Source organism: Drosophila bipectinata, chromosome XL, assembly GCF_030179905.1.
Source record: "Drosophila bipectinata strain 14024-0381.07 chromosome XL, DbipHiC1v2, whole genome shotgun sequence".
Lineage (NCBI taxonomy): Eukaryota > Metazoa > Arthropoda > Insecta > Diptera > Drosophilidae > Drosophila > Drosophila bipectinata.
In genome coordinates, this window is record NC_091734.1 from 23,899,104 (window position 1) to 23,923,315 (window position 24,212).

The following is a 24,212-nucleotide window of genomic DNA, read 5'->3' on the forward strand; positions in this document are numbered from 1 at the left end:
GCTATCGTCCTGAAACTTTGCACACACCCTTCTTTCCTTTGCACGCAGTATATAAGTCGGAACGGCCCGGATCGGCCGACTATATCCTATAGCTGCCATATAACTGATTGATCGGAAATGGTATAACTTTGGTTTTTTTAAAGTTAGAGAGTTTAAATTTTAGGTGAGAGCTATTTTTGGCAAAATAATACGACATGCCAAATTTCGTAAGGATCGGCCGACTATATCCTATAGCTGCCATATAACTGAACGATCGGAAATGACCCAACTTTGACCCAACTCGTGTTTTTAGAAAATAGAAAGCTGGAACTTGCTACAGATTATATATTTGGTCAGTTGATCCGACCTACCAAATTTCATTAGGATCGGCCGACTATATCCTATAGCTGCAATATAACTGAACGATCGGTAATGGTACTTGGTAGAAATATCAACTTTCGTATTTTTGAAATACGAAATATATATAATATTAATATATATATTTGTAATATTAATACTTTAGCATATGGTCATTATAAATTAAGATCTTTATTAAATACAAATGGATAATGTCAATAATATTGGACGTATTTTTAAAAATATTAAATAAGAGACAAAAAAAAAAAAATAAAAATAAATAAAAAAATAAATAAAAATAAATAAAAATAAATAATAATAATAATAAAAATTAAAAATGTATATATGAATGTATAATTTGTATAAATAAATTCCAATTTGTAAAATTTTATTTTAATAAATCTGTTTTATTTATCCATGAGTTATGTGTTTCATCAAAACCTAACCATTTTACAAAAATTTGGTCTTTTTTTCTTTTTATTACTTTTTCAACTAGGAATGCACTTTTGTCTTTAGCTTTTTGAATTTCAGCTTCATAAAATGTACCTTTTATAGGGTCACCCTTATAATCAATGAGCTCGTAAGTAACTGGGAATGTAGTCTTAATTTTTGAAATTGTAAATATTTCAGTTGTCCAGTTAGGTTCATATCCTTTAACAAATACACCCTTGTATTTGCTTATTCTAACATGGTCTCCTACTACATATTTATGCCTTGGAAATACCTTAACAATGTTATAACATGTTTTCAAAATAAACTCTTCATTCTGTTTACAAACATCGATTGGACTCATTTTTATAGTTCTGTGGTAAGAATGGTTGTAGTCTTCTACAAGCGAATTCAAATGGGTAATCCATCGATAATTTCCATTAAAACTAAACATTTTCCACATCCTATTTTTTAAAGTTCTGTTAAATCGTTCACAAATCGAAGCCTTAAGGTGTGTAAATGTATGATAATGATTTATATTATTTTTCTTCATAAGTTCTTTAAAGAGTTGATTAAAAAATTCTTTTCCTTGATCGGAATGTATATTTTTTGGCTTGTATTTGGAATCTTTCAATATAGATTTCATAACAGTTGCAACATCCATTGCCGATTTTGATTTTACAGGCTTAGCAAAAGCATATTTTGAAAATGTATCAATAACCGTTAGTAAATATTTATATCTATTATTCTGATTGGAATATGGGATCATTTCAACCAAATCAATTTGCCAAGTATCATGCAACCCTTTTTGAACGAACTTTCGACGTAAAAAATTTTTTCTACAAGTTTTATGTATTTCATCAACAACTTGTTGCTTACTCATTTTTATTTTTTTTTTAAACATTTTTTAAAAAAAAAAACTTATTTTTTATTGTTAATGTCTGAGGTCTTAGAGATTAATGATTTCTTATAATGAATTACATCTTCTTTTATTTCTTTTGTCATTTTTTTAGATATTTCAAACATAAACGTGTTAAATCTATTTGAACATTTTTATCATAGTTACTATCTAAATCGGATAATTGAATATCGAATTTTTGTAAAGAGACACACTTCGGAATGATATGATTATAGTCATATCTAGATATTTATTGTTATTGTTATATTTATTGTAGGATATTTGCTGTTTTAATATAGTGTTCCAACATAAAAATGTAGTTACAAATATAGCTAGGCGAATTAATGATCTCCAAGTGTCACTATCTATTTCAATTTTATTACCGAATTGATTTAGTATCAGAACATATTGTTTATCTGATTTTCTAAATCTAAAATTACATTTAATAGTTGATAAAATAGGGTGATCCAAAATTGTATCAGACATTAGGAAGTCATACTGATCAATCTTTAATTGTATAAATTCCTTGTATGTAAGCAGTTGCATCCATTCTTCTTTATCAAATCCAATATAATTGTTTTTGTGCTGCTGCATCCAAATCATTGGAGTAAATTTTCTAGATGTCGAAAATCCACATTTTATTTTCAAATTTTGAGCCACAAAATATTCAAAACCAAATATAACTTCATGGTTCTGTTTTTTTCTTATGGCTCTATCTCTTTTAGCTTGGAGTGCATCCATTGAATCTTAATGTTATTAACAAACTGAAATTAGTTACTAAAATGTGTGGTTTATAAAGGGCTTAGTATGCCGTATATACATATATATATATATATATATATATATATTATACATTATGTATTACATAATGAAATGAAATATATATCCATATATACAAACTCCTAAGATATGAGGACAACTTTTATATTATATATTACATAATGCATGTATTATATAATAAAATGAATGGTATATAAAGACCTAAAATGTAGACACCAAAGTCAGTTTACATTTAAAACTCATTCTAAAATGACTAAATTTGATAGATCAAATTCCGTTATAGTAGATTTTCAATATGTTGTTGGAAATAACAATCAAATTTTTGTTAAGGAATTGGCCTTCATGCCTGGAGGAACTGTAATACCAAACTTCTTTCACTTCAAACCTCCAAACAACATTAAGGAGTTGAATTATGATACATTACAACAACATAATATTCATCGAAAAAACATTAACGGATTGGACTGGATGGAAGGAGAAATACCTGTGGCAACCCCTTTCAGTCCTCGTTATCGACAAAACTCGATAACTCACGCGAGTATCGATATTACGGGAGTACATCTCCAGGAGACACACTCTCTCATCAATAAGTTTTCGTCAGCTTCGTCCGCCGCCACTGCAGAGTCTTTGCCGAATTTATCTCCCGATCATCTTTCTAGTTTTAATATAAGTATATAGTAAACAATAAATATAAGAAAAGTAAATTGGTGACCCCGACGTGATCACTATATACACGCGAGTACTGGTGCTTACAATGGCAAACAACGACGCCTCACAAGACGACGCCGAGGTTTTTCACGATACCGTTAGTCTCGGTGTTGACGCACTTATCAACCGAGTAGCTGTGAAAATACCGCCGTTTTGGCCTGAACACCCAGAATTATGGCTATCGCAAATCGAAGCCCAATTCGTTCTGGCGGGAATAACCTCGGACGAAACGAAATTTAACACAATCCTAGCGTCAATCGAAGCACCGGTGTTGGCCCGAATTGCCGACGCCATCGTCAACCAACCACGCACAGGCAAGTACGAAAATTTGAAATCGTGCATCCTGGAACGCTTCTGCGAAAGCGAACAAAAGAAAATCCAGAAGTTAATATCGGAGACCGACCTTGGTGACAAGCGCCCCACGCAACTGCTCAACGAGTTAAACGCACTCGCCGCAAACAAAGTCCAAGAATCTTTCTTGAAAGCACTGTGGCTGCAACGCTTACCAACACAAGTGCAAGCGATCTTGCAAGCATCGGACGCCAGCCTAGCAAACTTAGCTAAGTTGGCAGATAAAGTGATGGAAGTCGGTGATTTTCATCAGGTACGCACCATCGACGCCAAGTCGGCGTCAACCAGCAGCGCCGTTTCCGACGATCGTCTAGACCGCATCGAGCAACAAATCAACGCGCTCTTCAGAAACCGTTCTCGCAAGAACAGCTTGCGAACGGATCGCAACAGCGCCATAACCGGACCCATGTGTTGGTACCACAGCAAATTTGGTAACGCCGCCAAGAAATGTCGCCAACCATGCTCTTTTGCATCCGAACCAAAAAACTAAATCAATCTTCGGATTCGGCGGACAAATTCGAAGAAGACCACAACACAATTGCCCGCCTCGCCATCAACGACAATTTCTCCAAAACACAGTTTCTCATCGATACCGGCGCCGACATTTCAGTGATGCCACCCTGCAAAAACGCAAAAACTATGCTCACTCCAAAGCTTCTTTTCGCCGCCAATGGCACGAAAATACAAACCTATGGAGAAAAACGCATAACATTGTCACTGGGATTGCGACGAAACTTCGTGTGGACTTTCGTGATTGCTGACGTCAACTGCGCTATCATCGGATCCGATTTTCTTCAACATTTTGATTTACTCGTCGATATGAAGCGACGCAAACTCATCGATCGGGCTACGCTGCTGGAATCAAAATGTCACGCGCCCCAACGTAAAATCAACGCGGTTTTATCCTACGACACGAGTAACCAATACGCTACATTGCTTTACGAATATCGCGATCTCGCAACGATCAACTCGAATCGGCTGCCAGCAACGTCCGAAGTAACGCACTTCATCTCGACCAACGGCCCGCCTACTCACGCCCGCGCCCGACGACTAGCGCCCGACAAACTCAAAGCTGCACAATCCGAGTTCGCCTACCTCATCGAGAAAGGAATATGCCGTCCCTCAAATAGCAACTGGTCCAGCCCTTTGCACCTGGTAAAGAAAGCAAATGGAGAGTGGCGTCCGTGCGGCGACTACCGAGCACTGAACAACGTAACAGTGCCGGATCGATATCCTATTCCGTACATACTGGATGTAACGAGCATCTTATACGGTAAGAAGATATTTTCGAAAATCGACCTGCAAAAAGCATATCACCAGATTCCTGTCGAACCACAAGATATTCCCAAAACAGCAATTATCACGCCTTTTGGGCTATTCGAATTCTTGTTCATGACGTTCGGTCTTCGCAACGCAGCGCAAACTTTTCAACGTCACATAAACAACGTCATACAAGGCCTCGACTTCGTTTTTGCTTACATCGACGACATTCTGATCGCTTCAGAATCCGAGGCGCAGCACGAGACGCACCTCCGCACAATCCTCGACCGCCTTCGGAAGGCACATCTCACCGTAAACTTTGAGAAGTGCCAATTCGGTAAAACACAACTTACATTCCTGGGACATGACATCAGTCAGCACGGCTTAAAACCATCCGAAGCCAAAGTGGAGGCCATACGGCATTTTCAAAAACCGCTTACCGCTAAAGATCTTAAAAAGTTTCTGGGTATGATTAATTTCTATAGACCGTTTATCCCACGAGCAGCCGAGAACCAGCACATACTCCAGACGCTGATCCAAGGCAATAAAAAGAACGACAAAACCCCGATACTTTGGTCTACAGAAGCCGACTACGCATTCACCGCTTGCAAGAACGAGCTTGCAAACGCTACGTTGTTGAACTACATGGCACCAAACTCACAATTAACTCTAACCACCGACGCATCCGACGACGCTATGGGTGCCGTAGTACATCAGATCATCAACGGGCAGACACAACCACTGGGATTCTTCTCCAGGAAATTCACATCGACGCAAAAGAAGTACAGCACCTACGATAGAGAACTGACTGCCATCTATCAGGCCATTTTGCACTTCAAGTACGCACTGGAGGGCAGGAATTTCGTAATTTTCACCGACCACAAGCCGCTTATGTACGCCTTCAGTCAAAACAGCGAGAAAGCATCACCTCGACGCGCTCGGCAACTGGATTTTATCAGCCAATTCAGCACCGATATCCGGCACATCTCTGGAGAAGAAAACAACGTAGCTGATCTTCTCTCACGCATCGATGCCATCAAACACATAAACTTCGACGAGATGGCACTGGAACAGGAAAACGATGCGGAACTACAATCGCTACTCAAGTCTGACGCCGAAAAACAAATCCCACTAACAAAATTGTTTCTTGCAGGCTCAAACAAGCAATTGTACTGCCACGTCGCCAATAACCATACACGTCCGTTTGTGCCCAAATGCCTACGCCAAACCGTGGTTGAGGCCCTACATTCGCTGAGCCATCCAGGAGTTAAGGCAACAAACAAGTTGGTCGGAAAACACTACGTTTGGCCCCGCATGGCGAAGGATGTCGCTAAAATCGTACGCTCCTGTATCCCGTGCCAGAAGGCCAAAATCCAACGTCACACCAAATCGCCACTAGGAGAGTACACCGCCAGCGACGCCCGTTTCGAACACATAAATATCGACATAGTCGGCCCGCTGCCTTCATCGAACGGATACCGATACTGCCTCACGTGTATCGATCGATTCTCAAGATGGCCCGCAGCAATTCCTTTAGTAGACATCACAGCACAATCTGTAGCCAACGCACTGATATCGGGCTGGTTCGCTCAGTACGGTATTCCTCTTCACATCACAACCGATCTGGGTCGACAATTCGAGTCTACATTATTCCAAGAGCTTTCCAAAATTTGTGGTTTTAAGCACCTGCGGACGACGGCGTACCACCCGCAAGCCAATGGTATGATCGAACGCTGGCACAGAACGTTAAAAGCTGCCTTAAAATGCGCCTATCCAATCAACTGTAGCAGTTCCCTGTATTTAATCCTACGAGGCCTACGTACAATAATTAAAAGCGACATCGGGCTGAAATCAGCTGAAATGGTTTATGGCACCACACTACGGGTGCCAGGCGGATTTTGTGCACCGAGCACACAAAAACACACCCAGTCCGAGTTCACCGAGACTCTTCCAAAACCATGTCTCAGCTGCCAACCACTTAGCCAATGCACCATCATACACCGCAGGAATTGGTGCACCCGGTGCAGCCATTGTACCTACGTCTTCGTCAGAGTGGATCGAGTCAAAACCCCGTTGGAAGGAAACTACGAGGGTCCGTTTGAAGTGTTAACAAAACCAGGCAAATATTATACGCTCAAAGGCCACACAAAAGACAACAAGGTTTCCATCGATTGACTTAAACCAGCTTACATCTTCAAAGACGTACCGCCTTTAGCACAGGAGCAGACGACAGCGCCAACTGCTCAGACACTCGAGAAAGTGTCAAGATCAGGACGACAAATCAGATTCCCAGCAAAGTATCTTTCCCAACTGGAACTCTAGGAGGGGGGTACTGTGGCAACCCCTTTCAGTCCTCGTTATCGACAAAACTCGATAACTCACGCGAGTATCGATATTACGGGAGTACATCTCCAGGAGACACACTCTCTCATCAATAAGTTTTCGTCAGCTTCGTCCGCCGCCACTGCAGAGTCTTTGCCGAATTTATCTCCCGATCATCTTTCTAGTTTTAATATAAGTATATAGTAAACAATAAATATAAGAAAAGTAAATACCCTATAACTGCTTAAGCGATGTACTTTCTCCACTTATTATATTGGATTTGATAAAGAAGAATGGATGCAACTGCTTACATACAAGGAATTTATACAATTAAAGATTGATCAGTATGACTTCCTAATGTCTGATACAATTTTGGATAATAAGTTTTCCAATATAATTGTACGTGGCGAAGTAAAAAAGGAATTTTTATCCAAGTTTCTATCGAATAATATTATCGGTATAGATATAGGAAAGAGCCTGACGTGTTATCCTAATTTTTTTACCAACTGTAAAATTCACAAAAAACTTAAGCTTAGATGTGCTCTAAATAATTTATTTAAGCTTTTTGTAATTTTAGAAAACTGTAATTACGATATATACTATAACAGAGAATCATATGTATAAGTTACTTTAATAAACAGTATGATTTTAGTACTTTAATTGAGTAGTTGTTTTAGCAAAATGGATCGGATCTTTGGAAAAGATCCTCGTAAAAAAGGATTCAGTCAACTTATATACTGCAACTATTGTGCCAAATTTCGTAAGGATCGGCCGACTATATCCTATAGCTGCCATATAACTGAACGATCGGAAATGACCCAACTTTGACCCAACTCGTGTTTTTAGACAATAGAAAGCTGGAACTTGCTACAGATTATATATTTGGTCAGTTGATCCGACCTACCAAATTTCATTAGGATCGGCCGACTATATCCTATAGCTGCAATATAACTGAACGATCGGTAATGGTACTTGGTAGAAATATCAACTTTCGTATTTTTGAAATACGAAATATATATAATATTAATATATATATTTGTAATATTAATACTTTAGCATATGGTCATTATAAATTAAGATATTTATTAAATACAAATGGATAATGACAATAATATTGGACGTATTTTTAAAAATATTAAATAAGAGACAAAAAAAAAAAAATAAAAATAAATAAAAAAATAAATAAAAATAAATAAAAATAAATAATAATAATAATAAAAATTAAAAATGTATATATGAATGTATAATTTGTATAAATAAATTCCAATTTGTAAAATTTTATTTTAATAAATCTGTTTTATTTATCCATGAGTTATGTGTTTCATCAAAACCTAACCATTTTACAAAAATTTGGTCTTTTTTTCTTTTTATTACTTTTTCAACTAGGAATGCACTTTTGTCTTTAACTTTTTGAATTTCAGCTTCATAAAATTAACCTTTTATAGGGTCACCCTTATAATCAATGAGCTCGTAAGTAACTGGGAATGTAGTCTTAATTTTTGAAATTGTAAATATTTCAGTTGTCCAGTTAGGTTCATATCCTTTAACAAATACACCCTTGTATTTGCTTATTCTAACATGGTCTCCTACTACATATTTATGCCTTGGAAATACCTTAACAATGTTATAACATGTTTTCAAAATAAACTCTTCATTCTGTTTACAAACATCGATTGGACTCATTTTTATAGTTCTGTGGTAAGAATGGTTGTAGTCTTCTACAAGCGAATTCAAATGGGTAATCCATCGATAATTTCCATTAAAACTAAACATTTTCCACATCCTATTTTTTAAAGTTCTGTTAAATCGTTCACAAATCGAAGCCTTAAGGTGTGTAAATGTATGATAATGATTTATATTATTTTTCTTCATAAGTTCTTTAAAGAGTTGATTAAAAAATTCTTTTCCTTGATCGGAATGTATATTTTTTGGCTTGTATTTGGAATCTTTCAATATAGATTTCATAACAGTTGCAACATCCATTGCCGATTTTGATTTTACAGGCTTAGCAAAAGCATATTTTGAAAATGTATCAATAACCGTTAGTAAATATTTATATCTATTATTCTGATTGGAATATGGGATCATTTCAACCAAATCAATTTGCCAAGTATCATGCAACCCTTTTTGAACGAACTTTCGACGTAAAACATTTTTTCTACAAGTTTTATGTATTTCATCAACAACTTGTTGCTTACTCATTTTTATTTTTTTTTTAAACATTTTTTTAAAAAAAAAACTTATTTTTTATTGTTAATGTCTGAGGTCTTAGAGATTAATGATTTCTTATAATGAATTACATCTTCTTTTATTTCTTTTGTCATTTTTTTAGATATTTCAAACATAAACGTGTTAAATCTATTTGAACATTTTTATCATAGTTACTATCTAAATCGGATAATTGAATATCGAATTTTTGTAAAGAGACACACTTCGGAATGATATGATTATAGTACAGATAGGATATTTGCTGTTTTAATATAGTGTTCCAACATAAAAATGTAGTTACAAATATAGCTAGGCGAATTAATGATCTCCAAGTGTCACTATCTATTTCAATTTTATTACCGAATTGATTTAGTATCAGAACATATTGTTTATCTGATTTTCTAAATCTAAAATTACATTTAATAGTTGATAAAATAGGGTGATCCAAAATTGTATCAGACATTAGGAAGTCATACTGATCAATCTTTAATTGTATAAATTCCTTGTATGTAAGCAGTTGCATCCATTCTTCTTTATCAAATCCAATATAATTGTTTTTGTGCTGCTGCATCCAAATCATTGGAGTAAATTTTCTAGATGTCGAAAATCCACATTTTATTTTCAAATTTTGAGCCACAAAATATTCAAAACCAAATATAACTTCATGGTTCTGTTTTTTTCTTATGGCTCTATCTCTTTTAGCTTGGAGTGTATCCATTGAATCTGAATGTTATTAACAAACTGAAATTAGTTACTAAAATGTGTGGTTTATAAAGGGCTTAGTATGCCGTATATACATATATATATATATATATTATACATTATGTATTACATAATGAAATGAAATATATATACATATATACAAACTCCTAAGATGTAAGGACCTCTTTAATCTTGTATATTACATAATGTTTGTATTATATAATAAAATGAATGGTATATAAAGACCTAAAATGTAGACACCAAAGTCAGTTTACATTTAAAACTCATTCTAAAATGACTAAATTTGATAGATCAAATTCCGTTATAGTAGATTTTCAATATGTTGTTGGAAATAACAATCAAATTTTTGTTAAGGAATTGGCCTTCATGCCTGGAGGAACTGTAATACCAAACTTCTTTCACTTCAAACCTCCAAACAACATTAAGGAGTTGAATTATGATACATTACAACAACATAATATTCATCGAAAAAACATTAACGGATTGGACTGGATGGAAGGAGAAATACCCTATAACTGCTTAAGCGATGTACTTTCTCCACTTATTATATTGGATTTGATAAAGAAGAATGGATGCAACTGCTTACATACAAGGAATTTATACAATTAAAGATTGATCAGTATGACTTCCTAATGTCTGATACAATTTTGGATAATAAGTTTTCCAATATAATTGTACGTGGCGAAGTAAAAAAGGAATTTTTATCCAAGTTTCTATCGAATAATATTATCGGTATAGATATAGGAAAGAGCCTGACGTGTTATCCTAATTTTTTTACCAACTGTAAAATTCACAAAAAACTTAAGCTTAGATGTGCTCTAAATAATTTATTTAAGCTTTTTGTAATTTTAGAAAACTGTAATTACGATATATACTATAACAGAGAATCATATGTAAAAATTACTTTAATAAACAGTATGATTTTAGTACTTTAATTGAGTAGTTGTTTTAGCAAAATGGATCGGATCTTTGGAAAAGATCCTCGTAAAAAAGGATTCAGTCAACTTATATACTGCAACTATTGTGCCAAATTTCGTAAGGATCGGCCGACTATATCCTATAGCTGCCATATAACTGAACGATCGGAAATGACCCAACTTTGACCCAACTCGTGTTTTTAGAAAATAGAAAGCTGGAACTTGCTACAGATTATATATTTGGTCAGTTGATCCGACCTACCAAATTTCATTAGGATCGGCCGACTATATCCTATAGCTGCAATATAACTGAACGATCGGTAATGGTACTTGGTAGAAATATCAACTTTCGTATTTTTGAAATACGAAATATATATAATATTAATATATATATTTGTAATATTAATACTTTAGCATATGGTCATTATAAATTAAGATCTTTATTAAATACAAATGGATAATGACAATAATATTGGACGTATTTTTAAAAATATTAAATAAGAGACAAAAAAAAAAAAATAAAAATAAATAAAAAAATAAATAAAAATAAATAAAAATAAATAATAATAATAATAAAAATTAAAAATGTATATATGAATGTATAATTTGTATAAATAAATTCCAATTTGTAAAATTTTATTTTAATAAATCTGTTTTATTTATCCATGAGTTATGTGTTTCATCAAAACCTAACCATTTTACAAAAATTTGGTCTTTTTTTCTTTTTATTACTTTTTCAACTAGGAATGCACTTTTGTCTTTAACTTTTTGAATTTCAGCTTCATAAAATGTACCTTTTATAGGGTCACCCTTATAATCAATGAGCTCGTAAGTAACTGGGAATGTAGTCTTAATTTTTGAAATTGTAAATATTTCAGTTGTCCAGTTAGGTTCATATCCTTTAACAAATACACCCTTGTATTTGCTTATTCTAACATGGTCTCCTACTACATACTTATGCCTTGGAAATACCTTAACAATGTTATAACATGTTTTCAAAATAAACTCTTCATTCTGTTTACAAACATCGATTGGACTCATTTTTATAGTTCTGTGGTAAGAATGGTTGTAGTCTTCTACAAGCGAATTCAAATGGGTAATCCATCGATAATTTTCATTAAATCGTTCACAAATCGAAGCCTTAAGGTGTGTAAATGTATGATAATGATTTATATTATTTTTCTTCATAAGTTCTTTAAAGAGTTGATTAAAAAATTCTTTTCCTAAAATGAACATTTTTATCATAGTTACTATCTAAATCGGATAATTGAATATCGAATTTTTGTAAAGAGACACACTTCGGAATGATATGATTATAGTACAGATAGGATATTTGCTGTTTTAATATAGTGTTCCAACATAAAAATGTAGTTACAAATATAGCTAGGCGAATTAATGATCTCCAAGTGTCACTATCTATTTCAATTTTATTACCGAATTGATTTAGTATCAGAACATATTGTTTATCTGATTTTCTAAATCTAAAATTACATTTAATAGTTGATAAAATAGGGTGATCCAAAATTGTATCAGACATTAGGAAGTCATACTGATCAATCTTTAATTGTATAAATTCCTTGTATGTAAGCAGTTGCATCCATTCTTCTTTATCAAATCCAATATAATTGTTTTTGTGCTGCTGCATCCAAATCATTGGAGTAAATTTTCTAGATGTCGAAAATCCACATTTTATTTTCAAATTTTGAGCCACAAAATATTCAAAACCAAATATAACTTCATGGTTCTGTTTTTTTCTTATGGCTCTATCTCTTTTAGCTTGGAGTGTATCCATTGAATCTGAATGTTATTAACAAACTGAAATTAGTTACTAAAATGTGTGGTTTATAAAGGGCTTAGTATGCCGTATATACATATATATATATATATATATTATACATTATGTATTACATAATGAAATGAAATATATATCCATATATACAAACTCCTAAGATATGAGGACAACTTTTATATTATATATTACATAATGCATGTATTATATAATAAAATGAATGGTATATAAAGACCTAAAATGTAGACACCAAAGTCAGTTTACATTTAAAACTCATTCTAAAATGACTAAATTTGATAGATCAAATTCCGTTATAGTAGATTTTCAATATGTTGTTGGAAATAACAATCAAATTTTTGTTAAGGAATTGGCCTTCATGCCTGGAGGAACTGTAATACCAAACTTCTTTCACTTCAAACCTCCAAACAACATTAAGGAGTTGAATTATGATACATTACAACAACATAATATTCATCGAAAAAACATTAACGGATTGGACTGGATGGAAGGAGAAATACCCTATAACTGCTTAAGCGATGTACTTTCTCCACTTATTATATTGGATTTGATAAAGAAGAATGGATGCAACTGCTTACATACAAGGAATTTATACAATTAAAGATTGATCAGTATGACTTCCTAATGTCTGATACAATTTTGGATAATAAGTTTTCCAATATAATTGTACGTGGCGAAGTAAAAAAGGAATTTTTATCCAAGTTTCTATCGAATAATATTATCGGTATAGATATAGGAAAGAGCCTGACGTGTTATCCTAATTTTTTTACCAACTGTAAAATTCACAAAAAACTTAAGCTTAGATGTGCTCTAAATAATTTATTTAAGCTTTTTGTAATTTTAGAAAACTGTAATTACGATATATACTATAACAGAGAATCATATGTATAAGTTACTTTAATAAACAGTATGATTTTAGTACTTTAATTGAGTAGTTGTTTTAGCAAAATGGATCGGATCTTTGGAAAAGATCCTCGTAAAAAAGGATTCAGTCAACTTATATACTGCAACTATTGTGGTTCTGATACTCATTTTGAAAAGGACTGCGCTAAAAAACGGGACCAGGAAAAAAAGCATTAGAAAAATTTATTTTTGATAATTAGCATTGAATAAACAAAAAAAACTTTTATCAAAATGTTTACACAATTTGTTCATCCTTTTACGATGCTTATTTGTGGACCCTCAGGATCGGGTAAAACAACATTTTTGAAAAATTTAATAAATGGAAGGAAGGACTTAATAAGTACATCAATAGATAGAATAATATGGTGTTACGGTGAAGAGCAAGCGAAACCAAATTTTACCAATATTGAATATTACCATGGGGTACCTGACTCCATTGAAAATGAAAATAATGAACCTATACTATATAAAATATCAAAAAATATCTTAAATTCATTAAAAAAGTATAAAAATGTATTACGACATATTTCCAGCTCAAAACAATCTTTAAATTCTAAGAGAAGAGTTCTTATTCAAAAAGGCGTATTTTTACCAATTTTAATAAGTTCATTGCTTTCTGGGATTTTGGAAAAATTTTGAATCATGATTAAAAATAAGCATCAGCTAAATAAAGTAATCTTAATGCATCCAAATGCATACCATAAACTTTTAGTAAATGATCGAGGAAAAGATCTTATAAATTTAAAATTTTTACCAATTTTAAACAATAAAAAAATTAGTGATTATGATAAATGGATTAAAATTCAACAAGAATTATGTGCATACCAAAATAAAAAGAGAAACAAAGCTGTTTTGCATCAATCGGTATCGAAATCCCCGTTTTCATTAAATCAAAATGTAGAAACCCAAACATATATAGATGATTAGAAAGATTCTATTGCCAGTTCTTCTAAAGAATACAAGAACGAGTCATCATTTAAAAGAGAGGATTTACCCGATTTAGCCATTTTACCCAGCGATGAAGAAGAACAATCATCTGAGAAATCTGTTTCAATTCCAATTAATAATAAACGATCACTCGCAGATACTTCTTTCACTGATGATAAGATTTTAAAAAAATCATTAGTTGAGAAAACAAGAATTATAAAAGGAAATTATACTGAAAAGAAACTGAAACTGAGAAATAAGGTTAAAAAGAATAGAGATTCCCCCTATCCACTTAGAAATCTTAAGTATATAAGTGATTTAGAAAAATTGCAAAGGGCAAACCGCAAAGAAAACAATATCCAAATTGGTAAAAATAAATTAAATTGGATCTCATATTCTTAACTGCAGAGCTCAAAATGTTTTTTCAAAACGAGTTTTATATTACATTGCTCAGCAATGAATCCTTAAATGTGTTTCCTGATAATGTAAAATGCGCTTTTACAAATATTGTAAACCTTCCTGAAACAATGTTTAAGGAATGGGAAGTCGGTATAACTGATATATATTTAAATAATTCTTTTCGAAAAAATCCTAAAAAAAGGAAAGAAACAAAAGAAAATGAATCAGAAGAATCAAGCTCTAATTCAACAGAATTTATAAGTTTAGTAAATTCTGAAACATTTCGATACAAATCGGCACCAATGAAAGCGGATGAAATGGAATGCGGTGCGATATTTATTTACACAGACATTAAAAAAGAGCCTCGTTGTGTAGGAAGCAAAAGACCACGTTGCTTAAGAGTTTTATTTACAAATGGAAAAGAAAAATTTATCCAGTTTAGAAATGTTGAATATTATCCTATTGAAAATTTTTTACCAAACGAAATTTTAATATTAATTACTGATTCAAGTGGATATAAAATCCCCTTTGAAACTTCATCAGTTCCAATTTTTCTAACTCTGCATTTTAGAAAAAGAAGAAAAAATCTATAAATAATAATGTTAAGGGAAACTAACATTTAGAATTGATTTACCAACCATGGCGAAATGTTATCATCAATATTATTTAAATCAGTGCGGTGGAAGCTTAAGTAACATAGGTAGTCTCTATGTTTCCCCAAGAATTGTTCAGCATGGTCGAGGTATTGGAAATTTCTTTAGTGGACTTTTTAATTACATTAAGCCGCTTTTTGTGTCAGGGATAAATGCACTTAAAAATCAAGCTGCTGAAACCGGAAAGGCTGTTATAAATGATTTGGGTCGAAAACCTCTACGAAATATCATTCAAGAACAAAGTAAAATCGCATTACATAATCTAAATTTTAATATTAATTGTTGATTCAAGTGGATATAAAATCCCCTTTGAAACTTAATCAGTTCCAATTTTTCTAACTCTGCATTTTAGAAAAAGAAGAAAAAATCTATAAATAATAATGTTAAGGGAAACTAACATTTAGAATTAATTTACCAATCATGGCAAAATGTTATCATCAATATTATTTAATTCAGTGCGGTGGAAGGTTAAGTAACATAGGTAGTCTCTATGTTTCCCCAAGAATTGTTTAGCATGGTCGTGGTATTGGAAATTTCTTTAGTGGACTTTTTAATTACATTAAGCGGCTTTTTCTGTCAGGGATAAATGCACTTAAAAATCAAGCTGCTGAAACCGGAAAGGCTGTTATAAATGATTTGGGCCGAAAACCTCTACGAAATATCATTCAAGAACAAAGTAAAATCGCATTACATAATCTATCTGACAAAGCAATTCATAAAATTACTAAATTACAAAGTGGTAAAGGAAAAAAGGCATAAAAAAAGAGACCAAGAAAAAATCGCAATCATTTAACTCTAAACAACGTCGTAAACATACGCGTTCAAAAAAGTCAAGAAAAAAATCATCTAAAAAATTTAAAATTAGTGACATATTTTCCAAATCAAAATGAGTAATCACATTGAATGCATGAAAAGCGAACTGGATCTTTTTGAGCCTCATCCAACGCAAAGCTGTATTTTGAAAACCGAAGAAGTTTCATACAACCCTATTGCTTCTTTGGATAGTGCTCCATCAATTGAATTCGTTTGTTTAGGAAATGGAGAAACCTACAGAGATCTTTCAAGTGTTTACTTAAAACTTGTGGTTCAACTTAAAAAAATTGATAATAGTAGTATTAAAGGAAATTCTGTTGGTGTAGCAAATAATATATTGCATTCTATATTTAGAAGCTCATCGGTATATTTAAATAATACTTTGGTTTCCCAAAGCGACAATAATTACACAGTGCGACAAAAAAAGAAAAGTTGGAGGAACTTTTGAAGAGACCTAGTAGGAATTGTTCATTAGGTCGAGTATAGTATAAAACCATGTTTGAAATTTTTCCTACACCCTCAAATCTTGATTTATTTCGAAAAAACGGTTTTTCGAAAGTGTTTTGCTCTTAAAAATTCCTGAACGCGCAATTTTAGACCGATTTTCAATTTTTTTATGTTTTTCAATAGTTAAATGTTGTAGCTTTTGAAAAAAAAATACATCTTCAATTTATTTAAACAGAAAGGATACAAAGAGATTAGTTCTTCAAAATGGCCCATTATTTAATGTATAATTTAGCCGTTATCAGTCTATTTATTTTGCGAATAATCAAATATTGTCTCGAAGAAGGTAAATATGGTCTAACTTATCCGTTGACTTTTTAGCCTGACGTAAATTGTCTTTCGATAAGGGAGATATTTGAATTAGGCGGGCTATTAGACTAAGCTCTTGTTATCGTTATCGCTAAAATTTTAATAAATTTAGGAAAACTTGTTTAATAAAAATAAGTCAATTTAGCTTAAATAAAAGACATTCATTATATAATAAATACATTTAATAAATTATTCACAATAAAATATAAATATATTTAACCGCTAATAACAAACCGGTTAGGGATGGAAAAGTTTGTTATCGAAAAACTTCTACTGCAGCCCTGGAAATTGTAATCGATATTCTCCCCATGGCACCTTCGATTTCTGAGCACACCTCCGATGGCAGATGAACTCACGAACGCGACGGTAAAAGATACAAGATACTCAATCTTGAAGATACAACAAACTTCCGTTCCGTGCGTGTTTCGTCGAGGAATATTGCATAAATTGATGGAATCGCAACATTGACGAGCAGACAATCCGTTGAGTGCAATCACAGTCTGCCGTTTAATTACACAAAAAAAGTGAAAATCAGTGCGTGTGTGTGATTGTGTGTTAATATCTGTGTGTCTCTCGACGTCGTCGTCCCAACAAAAATTTCCAATTTCAAGAAAAGCAAACTACTGTGAGCAGCAGATTGGGAAATCAAACTAAAATATGCTTAAATTACACTTTGCATAAATTGAAACAAATCGCCAACTAGCTGAAAGCAACCGTAAGTAAATTTTAAAAATCATGAAAATCTTAAATCTATTTAAAACTTTTTATCAACGCATTGTACGCTGACATGCTATGCGACCCTTTCTGAAGTGCGATAAGCGCACCACTTATGTATGTGTTTGTGTTAGGCTGCAGGGGATCGGTTTTAGACCATGCTGTTTGTCTCTTATTTAATGGGTCCGATCCCTTGAAAATCTATCCTAAGAATTTGTATGTTCTACATTTGTATGTTTGTATGTATGTTGGAAACTACGTGGCGACCGTGAGTAAGAGTTACAATTCCCGAAAAAAGTCAATTCAATCTTGCGACGAGATTTAACATTCAAGGATTTTAGGGCGGTAAGGTTTATTAAATATTTTAAAAGATAACCAAATTTCGGACATATTATAGAAATGAATTATGGTTTTAAAATCGGGACAGCTTTGGAACAGAATTATAAATAATAGTAGATAAAATTGGCTAACTCACAGTCCTTTAATGCTCTTTTAAAGTATCTCTTGCCGAGAGAGCTTTCGCCAGTTTAGTTAGATATTATTATTATTATACCCTTGCAGAGGGTATTATAATTTTGGTCGAAAGTGTGCAACGCAGTGAAGGAGACATCTTCGACCCTATAAAGTATATATATTCTTGATCAGGATCACCTCCTGAGTTGATATGAGCATGTCCGTCTGTCCGTCTGTCTGTCTGTTTCTACGCGAACTAGTCTTTCAAATTTAAAGCTATCGTCTTGAAACTTTGCACACACCCTTCTTTCCTTTGCACGCAGTATATACGCCTGGATCGGCCGACTATATCCTATAGCTGCCATATAACTGATTGATCGGAAATGGTATAACTTTGGTGTTTTTAGAGTTAGAGAGTTCAAAATATTACGATATGCCAAATTTTATAGGGATCGGTCGACTATATTCTATAGCTGCCATATAACTGAACGATCGAAAATGACCCAACTTTCGTGTTTTTGAAGATAGAAAGCTGGAACTTGGTACAGATTCTATTTTTGGTCAGTTCATCCAACCTACCACATTTAAGGATCGGCCAACTATATCCGATGTTTGCGATATATATCCGGTTTGAACTGCAAGGGTATATCAACTTCGGCTCCGCCCGAAGTTAGCTTTACTTTCTTGTTTCTAGGAACAGATATGTCGGGTCAAGCAGCAGCATGGCGTTTAATGTTTATGTTTAAATAATGTTTATGTAATGTTTAGTGTAATTATTAGTGTAATGTTTATTTATTAGGCTTAAGTTTGTACAAAGGCTTTGTTGATCGCAAGACGACTCTCTCTCGGCCGCTCGACTCAACAAGCTTTCCATAGAGAGTTTTAGCTCGGCAATGACTAAGTCGGGCCGCCCTCTCCACTTTCGAGAGCTTTAGCTCGAGGTGACTTGTCGGGGCGCCCTCTCTCTGTATTTACTTGAGTCCCTGCATGCACCATAAGCTGGTCTATCTCGGGTCGTCGGGTCAAGCAGCAGCACGGCGTTTAATGTTTATGTTTAAATAATGTTTATGTATGTTTAGTGTAATAATTAGTTATAGTTTATTTATAAAGCTAAAGTATGGATAAATCGCCTTAGTTGGTCGCAAGCCGACTCTTCTACAGAAAGAAAGAGTTTCACACAGAATTTTAAGATAAAAGATTTCACCTATAATGATAAGTTATTTTCAAAAATGTTTAGTAAATGTTTTAAATGATTTAAACAATTTTTTTTTTTCAACCCAATATGAAAAATAAACAATATTATTTATAATATCTATAAAAAAACTTTTTTATTTTCATGGATTTGGATACATTCTTTTAGCTATTTTATAGTATCTTATCATAATATCCGTAGCTTCCTTTATATATAGAGAAAGTTTGTTGCAGTTACTAGTGTCTGGACCTTCGGTTGCTTCATCATCACTCCAGGGACATATTTTGTAGTGGAATCCATATTTCGAGTACAGCATTTCCTTTTCTTCTAAATCCTCTAAAGTTGTTTTTAAAAATTGAAGTTTTTTAAGGTGCTCCTCGAAAAGCATATCTTCAAATTGAAGTAAAAATAATTTTATTTGATGCGCGTACATCGAGAGGCTTGAGAGAGGAGTTGTTTTTGATTTAATGAAAAAAGTGAAACTGATAAAACATTATAAGGAATCGACTCTTTTATACAGTTACTCCTTTGAGATAAATTGTAAACAGGCTGAGCTATATCTAGTCATCTCTTTTCCTTTATATACAAGATGTGTTATTCCATTTTCCTTCAATTTCTTAAATGGTGTTTTAGTTGAAAATTTATTCACGTAGCTCTTTGGTAAAAATATCCAGATAGGTTCATCGTCCTTATCAGTCAAATAAAGGGCTATTTTCGTCCCATATGTGGTTTTCTTTATCTTACAGCCAATGATCTTGTATTCGAAATTAATACATAGGTCTACAGTCTTTGTGTAGCCAATAACAGGCTTTTGATCATTCAGAGTATCTAAGAAAGACTTCGATGTACATGAATATAAGTAAGGCTATTTTTTTCTTATTGGTTGTAAGAATTTGTATACATACCATCATATATAACTCTTGTATTCCTGGTTTCGTTCCAAAAAGGTTACTGTTAGGTACTAATCAACTTAATCAGTGATCCCGCTCTTTTATACTTTTTAATAATTCACTCGCCTTTGTGTATATATGTGTATATATATATATATATATAATTATATATCTTTTTCAAAATTAGATTAAAAAAAATATATTTTTATTTGAGTTCCGGTTTTGATACAGTGTGATTCTTTCAAATTGCTTAGAATTTCAGAACAACTGCTTAGGATGTTAGAATTTTAGAACTAACTTATCTTTAGGGCTCTAGGTCCTTTTTATAGCTACCCTTGCTGAAGCTTTTTGCAGATCAAAGCTCGGAAGAGAGGCTCTCTGAGAGAATAGATTGAGTCGGAACCTTTTACTTGAGGTGTCAGTTGACATGGAAGGCTTTGGGTCTCAATTAATCGAGGTGACAAGAAAATGTGAAGTGGGTTCCCATTTAAGAATGTTTTGATCTGTTTAGTTTTAATTCACTTAAAAGAAGTGAGAAAGATTTGAGTCGGGATTTCTGTTTATCCAAATATTGTTTTGGTTTTCAATCTGAAGTGACTTTTAGAAATTGGAAATCTGAAATGAGGTTGTTTTCACCCGAATTGAAATAATTAAATATTTATGTTTTTACAAAAATTGGAATGAGGCTATTTGCAGCTGCGTTACGAATTTCAATACAAAAGGCTTCAGCTTCGGTTTACAAAATTTACTGATATGCACTTAAAGAAATTTTGTTGATATGTTACTTCCCCATCCTTAAGAATTTAGCCTGTCCTCAGGCGGTTAGTTTGGGGTATAACTGTAGGTCATGTTCTTTATTTTCTGAACCTTTAGTTTCTTCTTCGGGACTAATAACCTTTTGTTTTTTATAATTAATTATTATCCTTTTTGGGATGTTCTTAAATTTATAAATCAAATATATGAGTATAATAATAATTATTATTGATAGTAGTATTAATAGAATTGTTTGGGTTGTAAAATATTGTTTTGAATGGTTTTGGAATATTTCTTTGGCTACGATATAGGATAAAGGTTCGAGTTTAGTTGTGTTGTTGTTTACATAAATAGTTCGGGTGTAATCAAGCATAGTATTTGTTATTATTACATCTTCTATTTGTATAGAACAGTTGAATGCTTTTATTATATTGTTTCCTTCAGCAATTAAATCTTTATTTATACAATTCTGATTTAGCAAAGTTTTTGGCAAATTCCATGTTATTATAATGTTGGGTTCAATATAATTTAATTCGAAGTTCTTGTACATTTTTGTATATCTACATTCTGTATTTGTTTGTCTTAAGAGACCTATTATACATTTATTATTTACTATTACTTTTGTTTTTACTTCAAAGACTTGCTGATTTTTTATATAATATTCATCATGCAATGTTTCGGTTATTATATTCTGATTCTGATCCGGATACGGTAAAATTTTATAAATGGGGGTTTTAATAATAGTACGAGGAATATGAGAAATTATCAATATTTCGTTAGTATTAACTTGTAACCAAGTAGATGTTTTGATATTTAACAATTTTTCTGAATTAATATGTTTAAGCGGGTCATGTTTTAGGAGCTTTGGGTTGAATATGCCTAATCTTGTAAATTGCATTCCTAATTCAATGTCTTCTACGTATTCTGTAAATTCTTGTAAATTGAAAATAAGGATTTCTAACCTTTGGTTTTCGTTTTGGTTTTCATTTAAACGATTGACTGTTTCTATTCCTTTATTAATTGCATCAATTACTTTATTTAATTCGTTGATCTGTATACTATTTTCGGACAAATTATCAATTTTTGATTCTAATTCTTCCTTATCTTGTTGATCCAATGTGCCAAATAAATATTTATAAAAGGTACCTACGAAATTTGCAAGTCCTCTCTTGTTTCGTTGAGCAATTTTTATTCCGTTCATTTCTCTATTTAATTTTTCTTTTAGATATTGAATTTGATCCAAATGTTCAAATTCGCGTGATTGTTCCATTAGATTTTTATAAGTTTTTTCAGTTTTAGTTAAATTGACTGTGAGACAATGATATTCATAATTAGTGGGCAGATCTATGTTACCTGTTTGGAAAATTAGGTATCCATTTTTTGCTTGGATTGGATTGACACACGGCGTGATATATAAGACATAATAAAGTTATTATATAAAAGATAATTTTATTAAGCTGGGTTGTCTTCCGGTGGAAATCTGGAATTATTATATTTGCTGGTATTAATTTTCTTCTTCTTTTTGAATTTCGATTTATAGTGAGTGATTTCTCTACCTCTATTTTTTTTCTACATAATGTTTTTCGTCGGTTTGTGTAATTTGGCCTGTCTTCCTAAAAGGATTTGTTGTTTTAGATTTTACAAGTGTCAATATCGAATGTATGACGATTTTTATTAAGCTTGTTTATTTTCTGTGTTTGATTCACTTGAGTATTATAACTTGGAATTCCGGCGAAAATAAAAATGTCAGCTGGTGTTCTGCCTGTAGAGCTATGTTTTGTTTTATGATTATAAATATAAACAATTGTTTCAAATTTAGTAATTATATTTTCAGGATTCCGTTCAATATTTATAATTCTTAATTTTTCGTTAATAGTTTTATGAAATCTCTCTATGTCAGAAACGCCATTTTTACTTGTGGTTATAGTTATTCTTACATCTTCTGATTGCAGCCAAAGTTGCAATGCTGAGCACATAAATGCGGAATCTTTGTCGGCTTTAATTTCTTTTGGTTTACCCATTTCATTAAATATCCTGAGTAATGCCCTTTTTGCTTCTAACCAATCCCTACTGTTGACATTTATTAAAGCAGCATATTTGGAATAAATATCAATGCAAGATAAGAATTGTTTATTATCGATCATGTAAAAGTCTATAACATATTTTTCTCTGGGGTTAAAGGTTTCTGGGGTTAATTCAAATGTAAGTTTTGTATCTCTATGCTCTGTTTTGGCAAGGTTACAAATTTCACACTCATTTATAATATTTTGAATTAATCTCTGATAATCGGGAAAATAATATTTTTCTTTAAAAAGGCTTGTTTGTTTTTCTGTTCCTGGATGTAATAATTCAACGTGAGCTTTAAGGACAATTTCCTTGAATTCGGCGAACGTTTGGACATCTGTTAATATTGTACTGGTTTTCATAAATTTGGTTAAGTTATTTGGGCAGATAATCTCTATATAAGCATTTTGAAATATTATAAAGTCCATTTCACAAGGAAAATAGATACCACTTTTTTTGGAGCATAAATATTCTTTAATTAATTATTTTGCAAATTCATGGGTCATTTTTTCATACATTATTTTAAGGTTGGTTTTATGAAAGTACTGAGTCAATTTAACTTAATTTGAATTTCCTCTATGAAATTCAATTTGTCTATTGTAATAGTTTAAAGGTCTTTCCGTTATTTCTATATAATTCTGATTGTCTTCTTGTGCACTATGTACTGTTGCTATTGTGGGTAATGATGGGTTACTATCCGGTGATTCTCCTAAAAAATTTTCATCTAGCTGTACTCTTGACAGAGCATCAGCTACCTGGTTTTCCTTTCCCGGAAAATATTTAATAGTGTAGTCAAACTCGTTTAACTTTATTCTCCATCTTTTTAGTTTCATATTTGGTTATTTTATATTATGAAGCCAAACTAATGGTCTATGATCGCTAAGAATTTCGAATTTTCT

The 24,212-nt window shown here is 32.5% G+C and overlaps 1 protein-coding gene across 5 annotated transcripts in view; it reads left to right on the forward strand.

Annotated features, from left to right (window-relative positions):
• LOC108118554 (protein Tob1-like) overlaps positions 1–24,212 on the forward strand; it is a 463,756-nt gene that overhangs the window by 333,724 nt on the left and 105,820 nt on the right. Inside the window, exon 4 of one of the 5 annotated variants that reach the window (XM_070280410.1) lies at positions 17,527–17,957. The exons of the other annotated variants lie outside the window; for them this stretch is intronic. Coding sequence (XP_070136511.1) covers positions 17,527–17,575 — 49 coding nt within the window. The 3' untranslated portion in view covers positions 17,576–17,957. Of the gene's footprint in view, positions 1–17,526; positions 17,958–24,212 lie in introns of those variants that run through there. 5 annotated transcript variants of the gene reach the window in all.